Source organism: Alnus glutinosa, chromosome 10, assembly GCF_958979055.1.
Source record: "Alnus glutinosa chromosome 10, dhAlnGlut1.1, whole genome shotgun sequence".
Taxonomy (NCBI): Eukaryota; Viridiplantae; Streptophyta; class Magnoliopsida; order Fagales; family Betulaceae; genus Alnus; species Alnus glutinosa.
Window position 1 is genome coordinate 11,321,337 of NC_084895.1, and position 25,983 is coordinate 11,347,319.

At 38.7% G+C, this 25,983-nt stretch overlaps 2 protein-coding genes across 6 annotated transcripts in view; one reads left to right on the top strand and one right to left on the bottom strand.

Annotated features, from left to right (window-relative positions):
* Positions 1 to 3,703: 3,703 nt before the first annotated feature.
* Positions 3,704 to 4,426, top strand: LOC133879579 (uncharacterized). Its single transcript, XM_062318201.1, has 2 exons — positions 3,704 to 3,998; positions 4,194 to 4,426. The coding sequence occupies exons 1-2, from the start codon at positions 3,839 to 3,841 to the stop codon at positions 4,424 to 4,426; spliced, it is 393 nt and encodes a 130-aa protein (XP_062174185.1). The 5' UTR covers positions 3,704 to 3,838.
* LOC133879578 (probable aspartyl aminopeptidase) overlaps positions 4,153 to 25,983 on the bottom strand; it is a 29,704-nt gene continuing 7,873 nt past the window's right edge. For 3 of the 5 annotated variants that reach the window (XM_062318199.1, XM_062318196.1, XM_062318200.1), the window contains 6 exons: positions 14,524 to 14,668; positions 13,820 to 14,059; positions 12,124 to 12,256; positions 9,289 to 9,470; positions 5,846 to 5,958; positions 4,153 to 4,811 (listed from right to left, as the gene is read on the bottom strand). In XM_062318199.1, the coding sequence (XP_062174183.1) occupies positions 4,703 to 4,811; positions 5,846 to 5,958; positions 9,289 to 9,470; positions 12,124 to 12,256; positions 13,820 to 14,059; positions 14,524 to 14,668 (922 nt within the window). In that variant the 3' untranslated portion in view covers positions 4,153 to 4,702. The remainder of the gene's footprint in view (positions 4,812 to 5,845; positions 5,959 to 9,288; positions 9,471 to 12,123; positions 12,257 to 13,819; positions 14,060 to 14,523; positions 14,669 to 25,983) is intronic. The other 2 variants (XM_062318197.1, XM_062318198.1) reach the window with 2 other exon arrangements.

Consider the following 25,983-nt stretch of genomic DNA (forward strand, 5'->3'; position numbering starts at 1 on the left):
GCACTAAAGCAATATGAGAGTTTCTGTAGGGGGTGGGGTCCTGACATGCTAAGTTTCCATGGGGTTCATTGTGGTTCTGTTGCTGGTTACCTGCAATTCAGTTATGTGAAGATCTGTATCAAGGCCAAGAAAATATTCAGTTTCTTGAGAGGAAACTATTTGAACTAGTTGTTTGGAAATTCTACATATTTGCGTGAGAGGCGAAGAAATCGGGATGAATTGATTTTTTTGTACCTTCACCAACAGGGCGTTTTACAAAACATACTCCCTCTCTCTCGTCTCCCTCCCAACCAAAAACCCTTGGGTCTCCTCTCTATTTCGTCTAGTGAGGTTCTCCTCCTTCCCTCCTTTCTCTTCCAGCCAAGGTCTAGTGATTTCTCTCCTTCTTTTTGGTCTAGTGAGGTTCTCCTCCCCTCCTCTCTTCCAGCCTAGGTCTAGTGATTTCTCTTCTTTTTGGTTAGTTTTGGGTTTCTCTGCTTTTTGGGAGTAGATCTGCAGTGGTGGGGTCATTTTCTGCAAGCGCACACTCTGCCCGAGGCCTTGCCAACTTATTCCGGTCTTAACAGTCGTCGTCGTTTCTGTGGATGGTTGCAGCGCCAGTGTGCGTGGCTAATGGCTTCTTTTGCTTCTTGGGTTGTAGATTTACGGTGTTTGTAACCTCCTCTACGTGCACGTGCCTCATCAGGGGGACTCGGGGACTCTATGTCGTGTTCCAGCTTTTCCCCAGCATCGGCGCTGCTGCAGGTGACTACCACACGCCATTCCAGTGCGTGTGACCAAGGGACTTTGTAGCTTAGGTGTTAGATCTATACGATGTTTGGGACCTTTTCTCTGCACACACGCCTCTCGCTTTTCCTTTGTATTTTTGTTTGCTTTTTATTTTGGTTTCAGTCAGATTGGGTTTGGGTTTTGAGTTTGTGGGTTTTTTTTTTTTAAGGTTGTTCGAGTTTTCTTGTGGGTTTGGGGGGGTTTGTTGGGTTGGGTGCCTTCGGAGCAGGTTTGGGTGTTTGATGGGGCCTTATCTATTTCTTGAGTTTTGGGTTTCATGTAAGTTTTGGATGGTGTTGGTGTTTAGGTCCTCGAGGGTTTTTTGGGTTCTATTTTGTGGATTGGCTAGGTTGTTATTGTGTATACTTTTTATGTACTTAGGGGCGCCTTACGCTTTTTAGTAAAATCCTTCTTATTAAAAAAAAAAAAAAAAAAAACCAATAAAAGCTTATCGAATCATACATCGAGAAAAATGAAGCTTTGGGTTCTCGAGAAAAAAGAAAGGAAGGCGAAGCATAAACCCTGTTGCGGTCATTGTCGACATGAAAAAGGAGGAATGAGAGAGAGGGCATAATTGAAAGGGAATAACATTGTCCCACTAAAGCAAAATTAATTTGTGATAGAAAGGTCGATGAAATTCATGAGATAGAAGAGCACATCTCTAAGTGGAGGAAAATTCCACCCAACATGCTTCTGCTAAAATAATGGAATTATATCTGGTCATAGCTCTCTATTATTATGCACTCTTTTACCTCTTTTGTGGCTTTCACTTGTTTATTTGATTTCGAAGGAAGTGGGCAGAATAGTATAGCAGCTGTACAGTGTCTGTCACCTTGATTTTTATTATGTTAGGAGTAACTTGAAGTTCCTAAGACTAACAGACTTATGGCTGTAGAAAGCTTGGAAAGAGTTGGATTGTATTCCTCATGCTCTCTCCAATGATTAGTCGAGATTGCTATGTCAACATTGTGGAATAATTTTTTTGAACATGTCTTTGTTGTTATGCCGTTTGTTTAGTTTATAATTGCTATGAGGTATTGTCTTTTGTTCTTAGACCCTTTCCCGACTGGTCAACCTCTTTTGTAGTTGTGTTTAGTTTTTGCTCTTTTATCCTCCCTTGTATTGTATTTGCTGCTCTTGTTTCTTTGCTTTATTTATCAATATATACTTCCTTAAAAATTAGGCCCCGTTTACTGTAGGGGTGTAATTCTGAACTGATTATAACCGGCCGAAAAATTGGCTTTGGACACTAACCGGCTCCGAGAAACCGGTTTGGTAAATAACCGAGTAACCGGCTCCAAGTGTATATAACGGAGGGGAGTTGATACCATTTATTTGCATAAGGACTGATCAACAATGTAATTATATATGAGATCGATTACTGTAAATTTGATTTTTATGAAGAAAGTAGAAACTAAATATTAATAATAAATTAGATTGAGATTCAATTATCTCTTCGAGTCATCATAAAGTAGGACGCCTTTTTCAATCTCCTAACAAGTACTCTTGCTTCTCTCATTACATTTAACATATTTTAATTATTTTAGGTATGACCGAAAGTATTCTGGATAAAATTGAAGGTATAAGTAGAATAGTCCGCTTCATTTCGCTGCATACGTGATGACTTAGCAATGATGTTGTTGGATAAAGATAGAAATGTAGCATACATGAAAGACACAAAGGGTAGGACATCTCTCATTGAATCAAGGTGTCTAGATTGTTGCAAATTGGTTGATAATAGAGGTTGGAATGTACTCCATTTTGCTATCAAAGGAACTTAGGAGCTCCCTACCATTATTGTTGACTATTAATATTTAGTTTCTACTTTCTTCATAAAAATCAAATTAACAATAATCGATCTCATATATAATCACATTGTTGATCAGTCTTTATGCAAATAAATGGTATCAACTCCCTTCTGTTATATCATTTTCATGAGTTGAATTGCAACATGCAAATGCAGAGTACAAGGAACACATCAGATTTCTATATATATATATATAAAATAACTACCCGGTTCGGATAATCGATTTTACCAAGGGTAAAGGATCCCCGGTTAACCGAGGTACCCGGTTCCGGTGCCGGTTATTGAAAGACCCCGGAACTGGTTCCCGATTATTACCCAATAACCGAAAACTAGCTCCGAATTTACACCCTTAGTTTACCGTCATTTCCATGTCCAATTAGTTTATGGCACTGGATTTCTTTTGGGATTTACGGTCAATTGCTTAATCAGACCACTCATTCAGTTGCAATTAGATTTGGTTAGACTTCCAATCAAGTACTTAGATATTAAACACTACAAAATCCCCTCCCCCTCCCTTCCCCCGTTTTTTTTTTGGTTTTTTCTGTAACTTCTAATTGCCCATAATAATAATAATAATAATAATAATAATGTTATATATACTATATTTTTATTTCGTAATTATCCCACAATATTGATGTGTCAGTTCTAAGTTTGAACCAGATGTCGAATTTTGTTTTTTTAATAAAGATTGATTGAAGGGTTAGATGGACTCTCACGTCAGCATTGCAAAATAAAAATATAGTTTTTAACATTATTAAAATAGATATATATAAAAAATAATAATAAAAAAACCAACTCATAAGTCACAAGCCTCTTGGGATTAGTTTTATAGTTTATATATTTGAAAGGTCAAATGATAAATAAATAGAATAACCAGCTAAGCCGGTCTCATCACGTGAACATCAAGAGCTCTCCTCTCGTTTCACCTTCTTCACGTGCAAACAGCCCAAACGCAGGCATTTCCATCCATGCTTCTTGTTGCTGTTGCTGTTGTTGCAGGAGCCAGCGGCTTTCTCTTCCTCTCCATCTCTATATATTCTCATTGCTATTCTCTCACTTCTTGTCCCCCCAAGCATCTCTCTCTCTCTCTCTCTCTCTCTCTCTCTCTTACGTGCATCCGTGCCATCTTCCCACCACTTTTACGTGCACCGCTCTAACAACTCTCCATCTCTCACTTTTTCTCTTGCATCCGACGGTTAAAGTCTTGTACATTCAACTTCTTTCTGCAGGAAAAAGGCAGACAAGGGGGCTTTTGCTGGGTGGATGTTTGTTGTTTACAGGTACTACTTCGTGTGGGTTCGTTTTGGCATGCTTCTTTTCTCTCTCTTTTTACACATTCCACCATATATTTATATCCTAAAACCAAACACCATATACCTAACAGTTCCACTGCCTCTTCAACATTTGAAGGATACAATACAAGGTTGGTTCGCTTCATGTCAAATCATTTTTCTCTCTCTGTCTATCCCATTACTGAAACACATGCACACACACACACTATTTATTCTGTCTACTCAATTGTCAAAGCTTCCTCACTGACTTCGAACATAATATTAATGAAAACTAAAGATAGTATATGTTAAAAGATTATTACTTCTTTTTTGTGTCATAATTTCAGGGGCAGTACCAATGGAGAAGCTGAATTCACAGCTATATTTGCAAAACTGTTACATAATCCAACAAAATGAGAGGCTAAGGAAGAAAGCTCAACTGCTAAACCAAGAGAATCAGGCTTTGTTGTCCGAACTAAAGCGGAAACTCTCCAAAGCAAACACGGATGGCAACCCTGACCAGAATATCAGCTCTACTTCTGCCCCAGATACAGTTGGTTCCAACAAACATGGATCATAAAGATTACAGTTTGATTCCATTCTCCTCATGTGCCAAACCTAATAGATACAAGTAATGATAGCAACTTTTCTTTAAGTCTCAAATCTAGCTGCATATCCAGTTTCTGACAACTCTTTGTTGTAGGATTGAGAAAGAAAATAATGTTATGAGCTACAGATTTGTTACATGAAGAAATGAATACAATTCTCTCTCAATGAACAAATATAATTTCAAGTAGGACCATGCATTCAAATATAGATTATTCTTACCGACTTCATGAACGTAACAGACTATATCTTAAAAATCCACCTTCAGCTTCCTGTCTATGCTTGAAAAGGTTTGATAGAATGCCTTGAAATGCTTGTAAGCAATGTCTATATCTTCCTTACCACATATCTCTCTCACACTGCAGTTGAACCGACAGCAAAAAACCCAACTTAAGTTATACTTCAAATGGAAGAAACAAAAAACAGAAATAATGATTTGCCTTTTATCCAGCACCGGGTTCTAATAAAAATAAAAAACTCCAACAGACTATTATTATTATTATTATTTCGACAAGTAAATTCCTGACAGATTTTCTAATAAGGAGACTGATGGAACTATGGTGAAATGTGTTGAGGTAGATTCATAGAAGTAGTGGAGCCAGTACAATCACTATATCATGCCATAGGTATGATATGTTCTTGTCCACATCACTGTTTTAAGTCATTGAACAGTGGCTCATACCACCACAGATGTGTGTGTGTGTGTGTGTGTGTGAGAGAGAGAGAGAGAGAGAGAGAGCTTCTTTATTGAGTGTGGTCACAGGTCACGAATTCAAGAAGTCAAGAACAAGCAGAGGCAAATGAAACAGATCTCTTGAAATGCCTGTAGAACACAATATGGAATTGGCTATGACTACTTGGTATTGCCTCGTTAAGAAATAAATGGTCTACTTAAACCACAACCAGATGCACTCTATAACTTTCCTCCCAGTCTGTAACAAACAAAATTCATAGTTTTAATTAAGTTATTTGCCCAATCATTTGAACTGGGATGAGCAATCATTGTTTCCAAAATCTAAATTTTCAAATTTTTAAATCATCAAGTTTTTTCAATACCGATTTGAAAAGATTAAAGCTTAGTAGTTTTAATTAAGTTCATTAAATTAAATTATTGAACATAATTTATTATTATTATTATTATTTTTTGTATCGGTTTATAATTTTTCCTATTAATCGCAGCTAATTAAGTGTCTGCATAGGAAGTGGGAACCCTCCTTAGCTTGAACTCTTTATCCAATAACTTTGGCAAACCCAAAAAGCTCACAAGAGCAAGCATATTTAAGAACCCAAACTTCAGTAAGGTTGATTTTTTCTTTCTTTTTTCCTCGTGTGTATGTGTGTATATGTGTTGATTTGAAGTATTTAAATCAGAGAAAGGAATTCAATTTGCTACCTGTGCATTGAAAGTTGAGCAATGCCACAATCAACAGTACGGATGCCAACTCCTGAAGCAAGAATTGGACCGATGGTGGAACCACATCCCATATCGTTTCTCACCACAAATTCCTACACAGAAGCAAATTCAATATGAAATATATATATATTCACAATGTCTCAAGTAAAAGATCCAGGAACAAAAACTAGATGTGCGTGGTATACAACCTGTTGCTAAATTTTCTTCATTACAACATGACAATTAAGTTATATCACCTCATCACATAAAATTCTAAAATTCTTACCAAAACAAGGAGAGGTAGTCGTGAAGAATAAATTGAGATTTAGAATTATAACACATCATTCTGTGTCAATGGGAATCTATGATGATGATTCAATAACTTAGCACAAACTGATTGTTAATTGGCCAAGGGGCATAACTTTGACCATACCTAAGAACCCAAGCTGGACCTAATCTAGTTGCATTAGGGCCATGTTGAAGTCGAACACAAACAAACCATAAACTTTGAATTTTAGTTTTAAGAGAGGGAGACCCATAACAAGAACAAACTAGTCGTCTGGATAGTAGGATCAAATCTGGTGAATCAGGGGTGCTTTGCAAGTTGGATATCGAGAAGTCCTATGACCATGTCAACTAGGAGTTCTTACTGTATTTGTTGGAAAAGTGGATTCGGAGAGAAATGGTATAACATCCCGGTCCAATACTGGGAAGATTAATAGCCCACATAGAGTGGGTGATTATAAAGATAGTGATAAGTGTTAAGTCCCATATTGCCTAGTTATTAGGTGAAACTGGACTTTATAAGGAATTCTAAAGAAACTCTAAATTAACTAATCATTTTAGGATGATAGCGCAGATGTAGCTAGCGTTTTTCCTTGGATCGTTACAAATGGTATCAAAGCTACCTAGTAACGTCAGGCCATGTGGTACTAGAGCCTTGCATTACATGGCCTTGACGAGGACATCGGAGGTTTAAGGGAGAGAATTTGTAACACCTCAGTCCATATTGGGAAGATGAGTAGCCCACATAGAGTGGGAGGTTTATAAAGATAGTCATGATTGATAAATCCCACATTACATAGTTATTATGTGAAACTGAGTTTTATAAGGAATTCAAAGGAAATTCCAAATTGACTAGTCCTTTTGAGGTGATAGCGCAGATGTGGCTAGTGTTTTTCCTTGGGTCGTTACAAATAGTGTTCTTGGATAGTGCATTACATCTCTTCGATGCGCTTCTCTCTTTTAGTAAATGGCAATCTGTTCAGTTTCTTCAACAGCTCCCGTGAGTTGAGAAAGGGAGACCCTTTATCTCATTTTCTGTTCGTTATTGTTATGGAGGCTTTTAGTAAAATGCTTACTGTAAGTGTTGATGGAGGTCTTCTCTTAGGCTTCTCTGTGGAGTCTAGGCACTTTGGAGTGGTTAGTATATCACACTTGTTGTTCGAAAAATCCGCCTCTCCAGCTGAAGTTGAACTTGGTTTTTTGTGGGGCCAATCTCAATCACCTTCGTTATCTGTGTGCCTTATTCTTATGTTTTGAAGCCGTCTCCGATTTGAAGGTTAACTTGGCTAAGTCAAAAATTGGTTCCTATGGGTAATGTGAATAATGTAGATGGGTTGGCTGGCATTTTAGGTTGTGGGGTTTTCTCTTTGCCTTTGAAGTATATTGGTCTTCCGTTGGAGGCCTCTTACAAGGCCAAATCTATTTGGGATAGTGTAGTAAAAAAGATTGAGCGTCAATTGGCTAGTTAAAAAATGATGTATTTATCAAAAGATGGTATGGTTGCCCTTAGAAAGAGCACCCTTTCCAATTTATCTACATACTTCATGTCTCTTTTCCCCCTTCCTGCTAGTGTGGCAAATCACACAGAGAAGCTCCATCAAAATTTCTTATGGGGTGGGATAGGTGAAGAGTTCAAATATCATTTGGTTAGTTGGTTCAAGGTAACCTCTCCAATTTTTGAGGGAGGGCTGGGGGTTCACAACTTGAGGATGTTCAATTGTGCTCTTTTAGGAAAATGGTTTTGGCGCTATGTGCATGAGAGAGAGGCATGGTGGAGAGTTGTTGTGGATTTTAAAATTGCTTTTGATCCCCTGGGCCATTTGGGGCGGAGTTATGGAAGAATATTAGGAGGGGGTGGAGAATGTTTTTTAGTCATACCAAGTTTGAGCTGGGAGATGGCTCCAAGATCAAATTCTAAGATAATGTGTGATGTGGGGAGATGGCCCTTAAGGAAGCATTCCCAGAGTTATATGTCATTGCTTGTGTGAATGATGCTTCTGTTGCAGTTCATTTGGATCTTTCTAGTTGTTCCGTTCAGTGGAATGTAAGCAGCTCCCGATTGGGAGGTGGATGTCTTGGCTTTTTTCTTTAATTTGTTGTATTCCTATAGAGTGAGACGGGAAGGGAAAGCCAATCTTTGGTAGGCCCCTTCAAACAAAGGAATGTTCAATGTTAGCTCCTTTTACAGGGTCCTTGAATGTAATGATGGCATTCCTTTTCCTTGGAAGTGTATTTGGCAGACCAAGGTGCCTTTGAGAGTGGCGTTTATTGCTTGGTCGGCGGCCCTAAGAAAGATCCTTACCATGGATAATCTTAGGAACCAACATGTCATTGTGGTTGATTGGTGCTGCATGTGGAAAAGGAATAGGGATTTTGTGAACCATCTTCTTTTCCACTGTGAGGTGGCTTGTTCCTTATGGAATGCTTTCTTCAGTCGCTTTGGACTGTCTTGGGTTATGTCTAGCTGGGTGGTTGATTTGTTTACATGCTAGTGGATGGGTGGTAGCTCTCAGAGTGCTATAGTGTGGAAGATAATGCCCTCTTGCCTTTTGTGATGCCTTTGGTGAGAAAGAAACGATCAAAATTTCAAGGACCGAGAGAGAACACTGGAAGAGCTTAAGTCCATTTTTTATTCTCTTTATTCTCGAATAGCTGCGTTTTTAGCTCCTTTAATAATTTTCTTGTTCTTTTTTCTCCTTCTATATAGTCGTTTCTCTTGTATACTTCATGTGTATTAGGTTGCGCATTGCGCTTTTAATGATATTTCAATTACTTTTAAAAAAAAAAAAAAAAACTAATTACATTTAAGGTTACAACTTCCTTGTATTACAAAAAGAGAAATATTTGTTCCTTTTGATAGGGAATCCTTAGTGTCAGTGACCTTTTTAAATGATTTTAGTTTGCAATATATTTTGTAGGAAAAACCAATGGCATGCCTCATATATGACTTTCCATGGGTAAATACATAACAAAAGAGTTAAATGTCCAACATCCAAAAATAATTTAGTAGCAATTACTTATGAGTCACAAGATCATTTCTTCCAACACTCATTAGAAGGTCAATTTCCAAAGTATGGAGAAAAAGCAAGCTTATTAGTTAAGAAATTTAAGATGGGGTAAGCAAAATGAATTGGACAGACTGTATAAATGGCCACTACCTGAGTTGGAAGGTTATGGATTTTTCCAACTTCTTTGAATAGGAAAGCTGTGACACCACTAGTAGCGTAACGCTGGTTTGCATTGTGCTTGATAACAAGCCCCTTTTGCATTTCTGGTCGATGGTGTTCTTCATGCTTATCCATGAAATTTGGATGAACTCCATGAGCCATGTCTGCAGACACTATACAGAGAGAGCATCCCAGAAAGATACTTTAGAAATTGCTTTATGTGCAGTAAAAGACAAAACAAATACAAGCTAAACAACTATAAGAATGAACACAAGACTTGCATCAAACCCTTCCCTGTTGGAAACTGACACCAGTGTCCTTGTCTGCACTATTTTACTTTTCTTGACAGATCACATCTTGGTGGTCATTGTGTCTGACACCCTTCATCCATGTTATACACCAATACCAATGTTTTTGCCCTAGTTAAAAAGAAACTAGAGAAGCCTCAATTTTTGTACACAAAAAATTGTTTTATTAGTGATGCAGTAGAATAAGTTAGAGTCTATAAACTGGGTAAAGTTCATGGGAAAGTTCTAGTTCCCCTCAAATGAATGGCGATAATAAGGGATGACAAACATCTATTTCACACTCCTCACCTGAAAGTAAACTTATAATAAATTTGTCTAGCTGCCTAACAATTTATATTCAGGTCCATATGTAACAGTTGGTAATGAAGTATGCAAGTCTCGTGCTGATTTATAAAATTTTCATCTTCTTTGGAATGCAACAGTTGGAAAAACTTATAGCACATCTTAACCAGCTCATTACATTGGCTTCATTAGCCTTATTGTTATCCTAGTCCCACCCTGTGGATGAATAAGCCAGGACATTATCTCTTGACCTTTAATCTTAACTACCATTGTACCTTTCTTTTCTTTAGTTTAACTACCATTGCACCTTAGTTCATTATTTTACAGAAATTGTATTGCTATACCTTGACTCAGTTTAATATTTGAAAGCTTGAGGTATCCCTCAAACATTCTACTGTAACAGTCTCTACTTTAAGATCATTAAATAACATCGCGCATAAAATAAAGCCAAGGAACAAAAGTAGGCAGGAAGATATATCTTCCTGACAACAAACAAGAAGAAAATTTATTTAAATCAACAAGGACAGAGAAAAGCAACACATCAACACATAAGACAAGAGAACAAGAACTCAAAGCTAAGAAAACAAATCCAACTCATGTTCGCAAATAATTGCGTGATGCTTCCTCTAACCAGGTAAGTGTCCAGATCAAGGGACCTTTGCAGTCTTCTGAATAGTGAAATCCTGTATAACAAAAGGTGCTAATCTCCAACAGAGGAGACAATATTATCAGATCAAATAGAAGCACTTCAAACTTTAAAGTGACCATTGATGATGATCTAAAATCACAAAATTCTACTTCCTTCAGCCTAGAGTCCTATAGCTCCACATTTGTATGTTTATATATATATTTTTTTGATAAGTATGTTTATATATATATATATATATATATATATATATATATATATAAAATCCATTTCATTGATGAACGCAGCGGGGCACAACCCTAGTACACATGATATATACAAAAAAAAAAGTCCCCTTACATGCTAAAAGAAGAACAAAAATCCATAAATTCAGAAAAGTTAGAAAGAAAGCTCCACATTTGAGGAAAGTGAATGTAGATCCACACCAACACAAGTGTCTGAGGAAAGTGAATACGGTCCTCCGATAATGATCTCTAATTATAAGACCTTACCCTCCATAAGCCCAAGAAACTTCCGTCAACTTAAGTATACCAAGGTCAGTATTAGGAGGGTATCAAACTGACTTAAGTAACACAAACCAAGAACATTAGCTTCTATACACTCAAATACAGTTGAACTCATTATGTTACACCTTCAAAGGAACTGTTGCTACCTTTGTCATCTCTAGCAAATTGGTCGCCACTTTCAATCACTTATTTATCTTTGCATGAATATGAAGACAAACACAAACAGACATACTGACACATGTTTAACGTCAAATTATTTTAGATCATTAAATGTATATGTCTATTTAGTCACAAGTCCATGGTACTTTTATGAGTCTCTCTGTCAGCTAAAGATTTGATACCAGTAGGTCCAATACCTAGAATGACACATCCCCAGGGTTGGGACTGCAATTCTAGTGATGGTTTGTTAAAAGGTGGAGGGCCTAGATACAGTTACCCAAGAAGAAAGCGTAGCCTCAGAAAAAGTCCAACCAGCCCATGACAATTGGAGACCCAACGGCCCGAAGACACACTAACCTGTTAAAATCCGCCTGCCAATCACCTAGACCAGGGCGCAACTTCCTCAGGCCTAAGCTAGCAAGCAGACGATCTCCCCCCATGACAGCTCATATAACAGAATTCTCCCACACTCTACTGGCTTTCTCTACAAGTTGGAGAGAGGAAGGACACGTTCGGCATCACGCAGGAACCTCTCCCAAAAACCCCTAAAACCCTATAAGGCTCCAGTCTATATTAAGGGCCAAAAGAGAGATCTAAGGTACGCATTATTACCTAACCAAACACTACCACACACCTTTCCCTCTACGACCCTTACAAACTTGGGGGTCGGAGAGCTCTCACTGGCTAACCACCAGTGAACCCCTCTAACCCTCCTCCTTTCCTTGCAGGCTTTTCCTTGGTACTGCAGGTCTGAACACCAACAGGTAACCATGTTTCTTGGGGATTAGCTCTGCACTATGAACACTAACTAAATCATTGAAGAAGATAACTCCATACAATAAGCAGAAGTAACATAATCAAGAACAGAAGGGTCATGAAGGGTCCAGCTGGCCCCAAATCCAAAATTATATGAACTAAATCATACCAAGAAATGAGTGGCGAATTGCACGCTCGAAAGCACCTTCACCTACATACTCATTAACTAAGCAACTAACGATGCGTCTCATGGCCTGAAACATGGTTGGTGCACCAGCTCCTTGAACTGAATCTGAACCCACCTAAAGAATAAGAGTTTAAACAACATTTGTTAACTGGCTAACATAGTAAGAGCAAACACAGACATTAGATTATCAAATTTTATGAATGTATTAAGAAAAACAATCACAAATGCCCAGTAGAACTAGAAATAAACACAATTTTGAAAGACATCTGATTCTGAGTATTAATTTAGAAACACAGCATGCTGCTTATAAGCTAGTTGCCTATTAGCCACTTATCTCCTTAAACATCTGAAAAACGATAACACTACTGAACATTTGACATTTTTACCATGGATGGCGACCCTTCAATTTCCTTCAATCCAGTTATAGTAGAGTTCATAGTAAAGTATGTCCAATAAATAGGAACAAGCTCCCATAACATAAAGAAATTTTGAAGTGCTCATTAGGAAAAATGGCCCATCATTTCCGTGGAAGAGTATTTGGTGTGTTAAGGCTCCGACAAAGGTGGCTTTCTTTGTACGGTTAGCAGCTTTGGGTAAAATTCTGACGCATGAGAACTTGCGTAAGAGGAATGTCGTAGTGATTGAGTAGTATTGTATGTATAAGAAGAATGGGGAGTCTATGAATCACCTTTTGCTTTATTGTGAAGTCGCCCATGAGCTTTTGCTTTATGGGGAAGCGGCAAAAGAACAAAGGGAGGAGGGAATTGCAGAATCTAAAGAGTTCCATAAACTATGACGGTGCGAGTGTGCGTCCTTGGAGTAGGAGAGGAAAGGCTCAGGTTATGTAGTGTATGGGTCGGAGGTGGGGTTCGGGTGTTGTGTCTTAGGGTATTGGGTTATGAGGGTTCTTGGATGGGCGTGTGGTGTGTTTTTTGAGGTTTTGGGTTGGGGTTTTTTGCTATCGTGGGATGGCTTGGGTGGGTTTCTCTCTTCCTCTTTTAGGGTCGTTTTTTTTTTTTTCAAGCAATGCGTTGTCTTGTATATTGCCGGTGTACTAAGGGGCGCCTGACGCTTTTAATAAAGTCAGTTTATTACTTATCAAAAAAAAGGTGTTGGAGTTGTTCACTAGTTGGGGCGCGTCGGGTGGGTATGGTCGCGCTAAAGAAGCTTAGCGGTTAGCTCCATTGTGTTTATTATGGTGTATTTGGCGGGAGCGGAATGCGTTGCTCTTTGAACATGTAGAAACATCAATGGTGGAACTACGGAAGCGTTTGCTTAATATGTTATATCTTTGGATAGCGTCTCATCATTGCTTGAATGGTTTTTCTTATGTAGAATTTTTAAATTTATTCTCTTCTCATCCCTTTTAGGGGCTCTCTTTATACTTCCCGTGTATAAGGGTTGCACCCCTCTACGCTTTCAATGAATTGAATTGCAATTACTTATAAAAAAATAATAATAATAATAAAGAAATTTTCACATTATAAATTTTTACATATAGCACGTTCTAAATGTGGCAATGGAAATTTTACGGGCTTAGGATGATCCTTAAAGAAGTATGAATTGAGAAATGCATATTTGAAAGTGACATTAAATCATTACCGTTATTATGAAAAGGATACAAGATAGACATAAAACTTCATCCACGCAAAATTACCAAGCTGTGGAAGATTATTACCTCTTCATTATCAAATAAAGCAACCATCCTAATTGCATGTTCACTTGATAAATCACTGGCTAATTTACATGAATCAATAAGAGCCCGTAATGCACAATAACTTGAAGCGAGGTTGTCCAATCTTCCAGAGAAAATAAATTCATCGTTCCCACCTCCAAGGCAGCCAGGCTGGGTATCACAAATATTTAACTCAACACTCACTATGTCATGAATGCCACAGTTCAGCTCATCTGACAAAGCCTGAGAATTGAATTTAGATTAATTTCAAGAATGATGTTCTAACACCTTGAACTACTTGATAGAAATTCATTTAGTGCACCATTACTTTAAACGATTATCTCAACAAATCGGAAAAAAATATTTTACTTGAAAAGTTACCCATATAAAGGCATACAACACCAGTCCACTAACAAGTTAATCAATAGTAATACGTGTTTCAAAGACACTAGTCACAATACTGGCAGTTTATCAATGTGAATCTCCATAAATTACAGAGATTAAGTCATCTGACTTTATCCTAAACAAATTTTCAAATGATCTTCTTTGTTCATGACATTGACATTCTCTAACACTTGGAATAATGTGAGAATGACATGGTATAACCATTTTACTTTTAAATAGAGTAATGCTTAATTCCCAATCCACACCAAAGCATTGATAAACATTCATTAATTTGCTTACTGTAGAAAAACTGAATGAGATACCTGCATAAGCAGTGGATGATGAGCAGGTTTTAAAGAAGATGCTGTACTTTTCTCTTTTGACTCCAAAGTTTCCTCTAGTTTTGTTGAAAGTAATGGAATCAGATGGGTCTCCAGATTTGGTTTAAATCCATCCTTATTCACTGTGCTAAAAAACGAAAAAAAGAAACAGAAAGAAAGCCAGCAGATAATCTGAGTGATCGCATGGCTTTGCTGCAAGTTCATCACAAAATAATAAAATACATATGAAGCACAAGATAAGAACCTGTTTTAAACTTTAAAACTCAAGAAAGTGTCCCTAAAAGATCATTCACATGCATATGTGGCATGCATGTGAATGATCTCTTAGGGTACGTTTGGATGGAGGGAGAGGAAAGGAGAGGGGGATGAGATGGGGGTTTACCCTTCACCCTGATTGTATGTATTTGTTTTTAAGAGAAAGGAGGGATTGAGGGCATTCAGAGGCATAGCATTTCAAATCCCCTTTTCCTTAATTTTCTCAGATTAGGGGTAATTTAAAGGGAGAGGAAAAAAGGTTGTAAAGATTTTTTTCTGTAATTTCCTTTCTACCCTTCATAGTTGATTAAATTACCAGCAGTGTCTAAACAAACCCTTAACATATTTGTCTCACTTTATTGTCAATTTCCAAAGTACCTTATCCTTTCCTCTCCTTTCCACCCAGCAACCAAAAAAAGGGAAGGATATGTATTTTGCCTCCCATTATTTATTAAAGCATCCAAACAAAGGAATAGATACAACTCCTTCTCCCCTCTCTTTTCCTCTCCCTCCCCGCTTTATCCTCTCCTCTGCTCTCTCTCCAAACCTTCAAAATTCAAGATCAAATCTCATCGCATTAAATCAAAAATAAAAACTACAAACAAAGAAATTTCACATCATGGACAAGCATAGAATTATGAAAATACCCTAAAAGGCATCTATGGACATCTGGATATTTCGTGCAATATATACTAAAAATGAATATGGCTTCAAAAAATTTAAGCTCTAAATCCAAGGGTTAGCATCGCAAATGATCTTCTTGATCAATTAATTTTGTCGGCCACACATCACAAGGTAAAGAATTTTTACTGGCAATGAGAAGCATAGTACCTAAAGAGGTAAATTATCACACTATAATGTGCATTTGATAAAGGCTTGTTTTGATTTCAATAGAGTTCATTGATAACATAGACACCTTGTGTCTTTCAGTATACAAACATTATTGGTCAATTTTTCTAAAAGTTCAGGTGCATGTATCGACATCTCTTTAGTTCCAGATTGTTTCCTTACATGATAATACTCTATCGACACAAATATATACATTTCTTATAGGTAAAAAGATTTTCTTAAAGGGAAAAATATGAATGATGAGGACCTAGTATACAGGTACTATATCTAAGGCCCGAGAAGAGAAAAAAATCAGCTCTTTAAAGAAAGAGCATCAAGAATATGTTGAAGATGGAAACTATTGAGCACTGTGATCCTCCTTGATTTATGCTTATTATTTTTTATTTTATTCCGCCGTGACAGACAAGGATTGCAATATGATTTGATTGTAATACTTCCTTTCCATACTTGGTTTTGTATCCTCTCCTATTTAAACACATGAAAACTGTATGGAAATATCTCTGTTTCTTTCTCTCTTTTCTACTTGGTATCGGAGCAGAATTTGGTTCTTGTTTGTTTTCTTTTCTGGTTCATGATTTTGCTCCTCCGCTCATGGCCGTGATTGGTGCACCCACGCGTGTTTTGGTTGTGCGACTAGATAATGTCCTTCATCATCTAGGTCGCACCACCCATAGAAGGTACCGCCGGCATCCTCTAGGCCGTCCCTCCAGCACACACTGGCGATTGGGTGACCGCCCGATCCATTACAAACACGAGATAGTGTGTTTCTGATGCATCGATCATGAAAACAGACTCTCTTCTGGTTTCTCAGCAACTTCTGGTCTAGTTTGGAGTTTTGAGGCCTTCCAGAGAACTTGGGTGGCGGCGCGTGGACCTCCAGCAACGGCAAAGTTTTTTTCTTCTGCAAGCCTAAATGACAAGTTGTTTTGTGGTTGTTGGATAACGACATGTCCTTCTGCAGCATTATAGTTCTGTCGTTCAGCCCTAGGGAGAACGACACATCGTTTAGCAGTGTGCCAAACGACAGGTAAGCCCTAAACGGCCTATAGTGTAGTGCAAAAAATAAAAAAATAAAAAGATGTTGATCGCAGATTAATCATTATTTTTTATGAGTTGGTATAATGGGTGAATTTTAGTATTTCCTTTTATTTGTAATTTTCCTTGAGCCCACGTGGTGTGTATTGGAGCAATTTACTCGGTTGGATGTTTGATTTGAAAATGTCGGAGACAAATCAGAAGAAAGGGGCAAAGAGTCAGGTGACCTCCCATGGTGAAACTCGAACTCTCCAAATCTGGATGGGCTCCACTATCTTTCTTGTTCACAATCCGCTCTTTTGTATATTAAGAGTAGAGGAAAAATGGGACACTTGAATGGAAAAATTCAAGACCAAAGCCAAATGACCTAACATATGACAAATGAGAAGCAGAAAATTCTACCGTTATGTCAGGTTGTTGCATTTAATGCAACTGGAGATCAGTCAAGGATACTTGTTTCTTTGTACATCAAAAGAGGTTTGGGATGCAGCAGCTCAGACGTATTCCAAAATGGGGAACGCTGCACAAAATATGACTTGAAGCGACGGATACATGGACTAACCCAAGGTGACTAGTTAGTAGCCACTTATTTTCATAAACTCCATAGTTTGTGGCAAGAGTTAGATCATTATTAGAACTTGCAAACTAAGTGTGCAGCCAATGCTGTTAAAATTAAGAAGATGAATGAAGAGGAACGTATATATGAGTTATTGGGTGGATTGAATTCAAAGTATGATCCCTGTGCGAATTCAGATTTTTGAGAAGGAACCTCTTCTGTCACTACAAAGGTTTTTTCATATGTCCAAAATTAGGAAAGTTGTCGCAGCACCATGCTTCATCCCAGTTCACATACTCAATATGCCCTAGTAAGTGCCTCTCCACACACTTTGAAAGGTGATTTCCAAGGTCAAGATGGCAGAGTAGCAGATGCGACCTTAGATGACAAGGACAAAATACTTTGCGACCACTGTAATCAGTCGCGGTATACTTGGGAGACTTGTTGGAGACTTCATGGCCAGCCTACCCGAGGTCGTGGGGGGTTGCACAAGTGGAGGAACCACTAATACAGGGGCGCTAAGCAAAGAAGAGGTAGAAACACTCCGTCGACTTATGTCTCAATTGGACACATTTGCTACTGCATCCTCCTTCGCTCACACAGGTAATTTAGCCATTGCTCTAAATGCATATGCTACTCACTTTGATAATCTTTGGGTCATTGATTCTGGTACCTCTGATCACATGACTGGTATATCTCTTTTATTTTTGTCATATAATCCTTGTTCAGGCAGAGAAAAAGTTAGAATAGCTGATGGCTCTCTATCACCAATGTCGAGTAAAATATCCATTTATGTCACGCACTCTATGACCTTGTCCTCTATCCTTCATGTACCTGATTTTGCTACTAATCTATTGTCCATTGCACGTATTACCCTTGAGTTGAATTGTTAAGTCATTTTTTACTCACATTATTGCTTCTTTCACGGCCTAGTCACAGAGCGAATGATTGGCGGTGGTAGTTTAAGGGATGGCTTGTACTACCTGAACTCTCAACCCAGCACACAAGGTCAGCTCACACAGGCTTATCATACCGTTTAGGCGGATGACTTTGCAACTAGAATCTGGCTCTGGCATCAACGATTAGGGCATCCTTCATGTTTCTTTCTTTATTTATGCATACTATTGTATCTAAGTTTAGTGTGAAACTAGTGAACTTTCTAAACACCATCATGTGTCTTTTTCTCCTAGTATCAATAAAAGTGATGAGCCTTTTGTCCTTGTTCATACTAATGTGTGGGGCCCTTCACTAGTGGTTTATTTATCTGCTTATCGATGGTTTGTCTCTTTTATTGATGATTTTATCGGAATACGTGGGTTTAATTGTTAAAGGAAAAAAGTGACGTGTCCTATGTGTTTCAGATGTTTCACAAGATGGTTTCAGACCCAATTTAATATCAATATCAAAATTGTTCGTTCTAACAATGGAGGTGAGTATATGTCCAGTGATCTCGGACTGTATTTTTGTGAGCAAGGCACTATACACCAAACCACTTATGTTAATACTCCGTAGCCGAATGGTGTTGCTAAACGGAAAAATAGAACCTTTTAGTGGTAACTCGTTCCTTAATGCTTGATATGCACGTGCCCAAATCTTATTGGGGGGGACGCCTTGCTCACCGCTGCTTATCTCATTAATAGGATGCCTTCTCGGTTCTTAGAGTTTAAAGCACCCCCCTTGAGGTATTGTTCCCACGCTTCTCTACTTCAAAATGTGCCTCTCCGAAGGTCTTTGGTTGTGTTTGCTTTGTCCATATTCATGGTCCTGCTTGGGATAAGTTAGACACTCAAGCCCTCAAATCAAATGAACCTTTGTGGGTTATTCTCCTACACAAAACAGGTACAAATGTTATCACCCCCCATCGAGAAAACACTTTGTCTCAATGGATGTCACTCTCTTTGAAACACAATCCTATTTCTCTTCATAACAAACTCCTCTTCAAGGGGAAAGTCAAACTGAAGAGAATTTTTTTACTCCGTTACGTATTCCTGCCTAAGCAGGAGAAACAACAGCTTACTAATGAGTCTCCTATTGAACCTACTGATAAGTCATCTGCGCCACCTGTGGAAGAGTCTAGAGTTAAGAATAAGACCACTCCTAATGCTACATGCCAAACATCTGATCCTGACTCAGGTGACACTACTTCTATTTCTAATATGAATTATGTAATATATGTTGTCAATGATATGAGTCTACCCATTGCACAACGCAAAGGAGTCAGGTCATGCACACACCATCCCATTTCTGCTTTTGTTTCCTATCAACATCTTTCACCATAATATCGTTACTTTGTGTTCAAATTGTCATCTGTGTCTATCCCTAGAAATCTACAAGAGGCACTTAATGATCCAAAGTGGAGGATAGCAATGCAAGAAGAGATGAAAGCTCTTCACAAAAACAAGACATGGGATCTTGTTAACTTACCTAATGGGAAGAAGGTTGTTGGATGCAAGTAGGTATTCACTATCAAGCATAAGGTTGATGATTCTGTAGAACGATACAAGCCAGATTTGTTGCAAAAGGTTTTACACAAATATATGGGATTGATTATGAGGAAACATTTGCTCTAGTAGCAAAGATGAACTCGATTAGAGTTCTTCTCTCTATAGCCGCTAATTTGGATTGGCCTCTACATCAATTTGATGTAAAAAAATATATCTTCATGGAGATCTAGAAGAAGAAGTATACATGAAAATTCCTCTTGGATTGGAAGATTCATCCTCAGTGGGAAAAATGTGCATACTAAAGAAGGCGTTGTATGGCCTAAAACCTCCAAGAGCATGGTTTGAGTGGTTTTCCCGGGCTATGCAAAGATTTGGTGACAAGCAGAGTCAAATTGATCATACACTTTTCATTAAGTATTTCACTCAAGAAAAGGTAACAGCTTTGATTGTGTATGTGAATGATATTGTTGCAGCAAGAAATGATGATAGGGAGATACAGAATTTAAAACACTCTCTTGCTAACAAGTTTGAAATGAAGGACTTGGGTAGTTTGAAGGACTTTCTTGGCATTGAGGTAGCAAGATCATGGAAGCAGTTTATCGCATCCTTCGCTACTTAAAATCCTTACCAGGTAAAGGACTATTGTTTTCTCAACATGGTCATTTCAAAATAGAAGCCTATATAGATGCAGAGCATGCTAGCTCAATTAAGGATCGACAGTCCACGTCAGGGTATTGCACATTTGTGGGAGATAATTTGGTTACATGGCGTAGAAAGAAACAATTAGTGGTTGCTAGATCCAATGCAGAGGCAGAATTACGAGTCATGGCATGAAGATACTCTTGAAAGAACTCGGGTTTGACTCCAAGGATTCTATGCGATTATACTATAACAATAAAGCAACAATCAGTATTTCTCATAACCCAATCCAACATGACAAAACCAAGCATGTTGAAATTGATTGACACTTTATAAAAGAAAAACTCAGAGAATATATCATTTGCACGCAATATGTGAAGATGAGAGAACAACTTGCGGATATCTTGACAAATGGAGTATCTAGTAGTGTTCTTCATTCAGCCTTATGCAAGCTAGGCATGTGAGACATATATGCCTCAACTTGAGGGGAAGTGTTGAAGATGAAAACTATCAAGCACTGTGATCCTCCTTAGGGGCGGAGGGAGGGGGGGTCAAGAGGGGTCAAACGCCCACCCCCCCCCCCCCCCCCCCCCCACCCCCCTCAACCCCCAAAAATTTCCCCTACCCTGGTAGAAAAATCTTGCGGATGCCCTAGTTGCCTACCCTCAGACACTTGTGAGGGGCAATCAATATTACTCTCAGCCACTCACCCACCCATTCATAGGCGAATGAGTCAAGCGGCACCAAGGACATCTTGATTTTTTTATGCACATTTTCAGCTTTTAGGCATTTAGGTTAGACGAGGGAAGACGATGACCCTTTATTATTTCTTTAAAACGTGTCGTTTCAATAAGTTTTGTTGTTAGACCACACGCTCGTTTAACTCCAAATGCATCGTTTAAATAAACTGCACTGTCCCTTTGTTTTTTAACGTGTAATTGGTAGTGTGAGACTCCAAACGCTTCATTTAAATAAGTTGCTAACTTGCTTTTTTTTTTTTTAAGCGTGAGTGGCGTTCGACTTGATTTTTGGTTTGAAAGTCGCCAAACCGACTTATCATATTAATATATGTACCATGTCCATGTTGATCTATTTAAGGTGCTGATGGGAAAAGAAAACCTAAAGTATCTAATTTCTCTGTTTTGAAAAATTTTAGGTACCTAATCAAACTTCTATATTGATTAATATTTTATATTTAGAATATATACACACACACACACACACACACACATATAGAGTTTTTGTTACCTATTTTAATTATATGAAATATATAATTGTAGTTACTTAATATTATGGAGAACAACAATTATTTTATTGAGCTCCAATAAAATTCTAAACAAGCTCTTGTCGAGATAGATTTAGCAAATCTGTCAGCAGATCTTTGTTTAAATTTTAAACGATAAGTAAATTTTGTCAAATTGTTTATTTATTTCGTTAGACATAATCTTTAATATTTTTAATTAATTTTTGTTTCAATTTTATTTTTTAATCTTGACCCTCCTGAACCAAAATCTTGGTTCCGCTACTAATATTCCTCCTTGATTTATACTTATTATTTTTATTTTATTTTGACGTGATAGACAAGGATTGCAATATGATTTGATTGTAATATTTCCTTTCCATACTTGGTTTTGTATCCTCTCCTATTTAAGCACATGTAAACCGTATGGAAACATATCAAATAAGAGAATTCTTCCTCTCTCTCTTTCTTTCTCTCTTTTTTACTGAATATCCCAAAAGTACTAACAAAATTTCAGCTTTATGAAAAGCCAAAATATGTATATTTTTTGGAATTATAATCTTACACCCGATATCCGTTCTTCCCAATGAAGAATTCCCCTCTTTGACATAAAGAGCAACTAACTCAAGTAAGTTCTCTACACCCAAAAAAAAGGAAGATACAATTAGTTTAAAAATCAAAGGCACAGTTTGGGTGAATGGAAGTGTTATCATTGGAGCAGCTGTTAAGAGAAGAAAAAGATTATATTATAACTTTCGAAGTAGTGGCTCCAATGTGTATGTGATCAATTTCTTCCTACCAGTTTGCCATGTACCTTAACACTACAATAATAAATTGACATTTAACAAGTTTAGTTTGACAACAAAGTTCAAGGTTATTAGAACACCTCTCACACAAGACTCAAAGTCCCAGCAGGAGTCTTGTGCAACTCAATCTGTGGAGGTGTCCAACCAGGACCCTACTAAGAAGTCCTCTACTTCTATCCAAAAGCCAAGTCATGTTATAGAGTCCTAATGCAATAGTATCATAGCTAGATAAGATTTCAAGTGTTATAGTTTGAATGTATTTAGAGGTAGAAACCGGTTGCTAGACTAGAGTTAGCGTTTATCTTAAACTCTATAATGAAACTCTATATATGATCAATGAATGCTCGGTAAAGAGCAAGGTTTCAGCTTCCATAATTTCTATGTTCTATCATGGTATCAGAGCCATCTCAAAGACACACGTCTTGAGCTATGGCTCATTCTGATTCCGAATCCAGTGCTTCTGCCAGTTCGGTGGCTTCCATAGCCACTCAACCTCATCTCCCACCTCCCCAACCGCAACCGGTTGTCTTTACCATACCCAACATGAATCCAAATCTTCATATCAAACTCTCCAAAGGAAACTTTATGGCGTGGAAAACACAGACTCTCGCCTACATCAAAGGACAGGACGCCTACGGCTTTCTTGACGGCTCATCTCAGCCTCCTCCTCAAACGATTCCGAATCCTTCAACTGATGCTGGAGCCCCTGCCACAATTGTCAACCCAGAATTTCTTGCGTGGAACTAGCATGATCAGATGATACTCAGCATCCTTATCTCCTCATTGACCGAACCCTACGTGGTCCATGCAGTTGGCAGCGTCTCCTCGACAGCTCTCTGGTCCACTCTGCTTTCCATGTTTGCATCTCAAGCCCGTGCTAGAGTCATGCAAATATATTTTCAGCTTGCCACAGTAAAGAAAGGTAGCAACTCAATTACAAAATACTTCCAAACCATCAAGACTCTCAGTGACACTGTCGCTGCCGCCGGACAACCTCTCAATGACTTTGAGAGCGTCTCTTTTCTCCTCAAGGGTCTTGGCTCCGAATATGACCCGTTTGTGACATCTGTCACAACCAGGGTTGATCCCTTATCCATCGATGAACTCTATGGTCATCTACTAGCTCACGAGATGCGCCTGGACCAGCAAACCTCTACCCTTGATCTTCCTCCGGCCGTTGCAAATTTTACAAACCACTCCTTCCCACCTCGAGGCAGGGGTTACCGTGGCCGTGGAGGACGACCCTTCAACCATGGTCGTGGCTACTTTCCCAACAATCGTGGTTGTGGCTCCTATTTTTCTCCTGATGCTGCTACCGATTCCCATCCTACCTGCCAGATTTGCAGGAAAATAGGCCATACTGCCTTTCGTTGCTACCATCGATAGGAGTCTATTCCAAATCAGCAACCTCCCCTTTCTCCACAGGCCTACTACTCAACACCAACCCTACCAGCTGAGGATGTTTGGTATCCGGACACAGGTGCTACACATCATGTTACTAACGAGCTACAACACCTCAACTTATCTCGTGAGGAATATCACGGCCAGGATCAGATCCAAGTAGGGGATGGAACAGGTTTGCCTATTTCTCATGTTGGTTCTGCATCATTCCTCTTTTCTCGGCGTAAATTTATCCTCAACCAACTCATTCATGTTCCATCCATCTCTAAAAATCTTCTTTCAAGTCAGAAATTTGCTCTTGATAACTCTGTATTTTTTGAATTTCACTCATCTTATTTCTTGATTAAGGACATCCAAACCAGGGCCATCCTCCACCAAGGGCAAACTAAAGATGGCCTCTATCACCTTCTTCCGTCAACCAGTTTTTTGTCAATAAAACAAGCCTTTGTCGGTGAACGCACTTCTGCAGCTTCATGGCACAAGCGCTTGGGTCATCCTGCCTTTCCCACAGTTCAGCATGTTCTTTCTGAGTTCAACCTTCCAGTTTCTTCAAATAAGGCTTCCTCCCCTTGCTCTGCATGTGCACAAGCCACGGGTCATCAACAGCCATTTAGCTCTTCTAGTGCTTCAATTTGTAGTCCTTTACAATTAATTTACTCCGATGTATGGGGACCTTCTCTAGCATAATCAATAAATGGAAGTCGGTTTTATGTGTCATTTATTGATGTCTTTAGTCGATTTACTTGGGTTTTTCCTCTACAAGCCAAATCAGATCTCATGTCTATCTTCCTTAAGTTCCAAGTTATGGTTGAACGGCTCTTAAACACAAAAATAATCAGTGTGCAATCAGACTGGGGGGGTGAATATCGCAATCTTCACTCTTATTTTCAGTCTCAAGGCATCACACATCGTCTTTCTTGCCCTCATACACACCAACAGCAAGGGTGTGCCGAACGCAAGCATAGACACTTAATTGATACCACTCTAGCTCTACTGGCCGAGAGTTCTCTCCCTCAAAAATTCTGGGAAGATGCTTGCCTTATCTCCTATTATCTCATAAACCGAATGCCAACTCCATTGCTCAATAATCAGTGCCCCTTTGAAAAATTATTTCATCAAGTCCCTGATTACAAGTTTCTTAAAGTATTTGGGTGCACGTGTTTTCTAAATCTCAGGCCTTACAACACTCATAAATTCTCCCAACGCTCAAAAGAATGCGTTTTTCTTGGGTACAGTCAACATCACAAAGGCTATAAATGCCTTCACATAGAATCTGGCCGAGTGTACATCTCTCGGGATGTCATATTCCATGAATCCCGGTTTCCTTATGCTTCTCAAGGTTCTGCAACTCCTCCTAATTCTACTCCTGTTCAAGTTCCTATTTTCCCTCCTATTCTTTTACCTCCACTCACTCCATCTTCAACACAACCTCCGGCACTAACACCTTCATCTTCCAATTCCTCTTCTTCCAATTCTGCAGAACCACACGGCTCCTGTTCCAGTTCCTATGAGGAAATTCCTCCTGCCCGAATACATCCCATGCATACCAAGTCTATGAACAATATCGTTCAGCAAAGACAGCTCACAGATGGCACTATCTGATATCCTGCTCCTTGGGGTTTATTAACACAGCATGCATCAGCCACTCAGGAACCGACCTATTCTCAAATGTTGTGAGTGTTCCAGAATGGAGAAATGCAATGCACTTGAGTTTAATGCTCTTCTACATAATCAGACATGGTCCCTTGTACCTCCACATGGCTCCCAAAATCCAGTAGGATGCAAATGGGTGTTCAAACTAAAAAGAAAAGCCAATGGATCCATTGAGAGACACAAAGCACGGCTGGTAGCCAAAGGATTCCATCAACAAGCAAGTGTGGACTATGGAGAAACTTTTAGTCCAGTTGTTAAGCCCACTACGATCTGAACAGTGCATTCCCTTGCATATTCTGCTGGATGGTCAATGAAACAGATTGATATACAGAATGCTTTTCTTCATGGTCTTTTATCCGAGGGTGTTCATATGGTTCAGCCACCGGGATTTACCAATCCTAACTTTCCTCATCATGTGTGCAAGCTTCACAAGGCTATATATGGCCTCAAACAGGCGCCTAGAGCCTGGTTTTCTAGGTTAAGTAACAAGCTCATCCAACTTGGGTTTGTCGGGTCCAAGGCCGACTCGTCACTTTTTCTTTACAAAACGAAGGCAGTCACCGT

Bases quoted from the DNA above. Each gene is read 5' to 3' on its own strand.
- LOC133879579 (XM_062318201.1), top strand. From the start codon at position 3,839: ATGTTTGTTGTTTACAGGTACTACTTCGTGTGGGTTCGTTTTGGCATG. The intron at 3,999-4,193 runs GTTGGTTCGCTT...TCATAATTTCAG, and splicing joins TTTGAAGGATACAATACAAG to GGGCAGTACCAATGGAGAAG.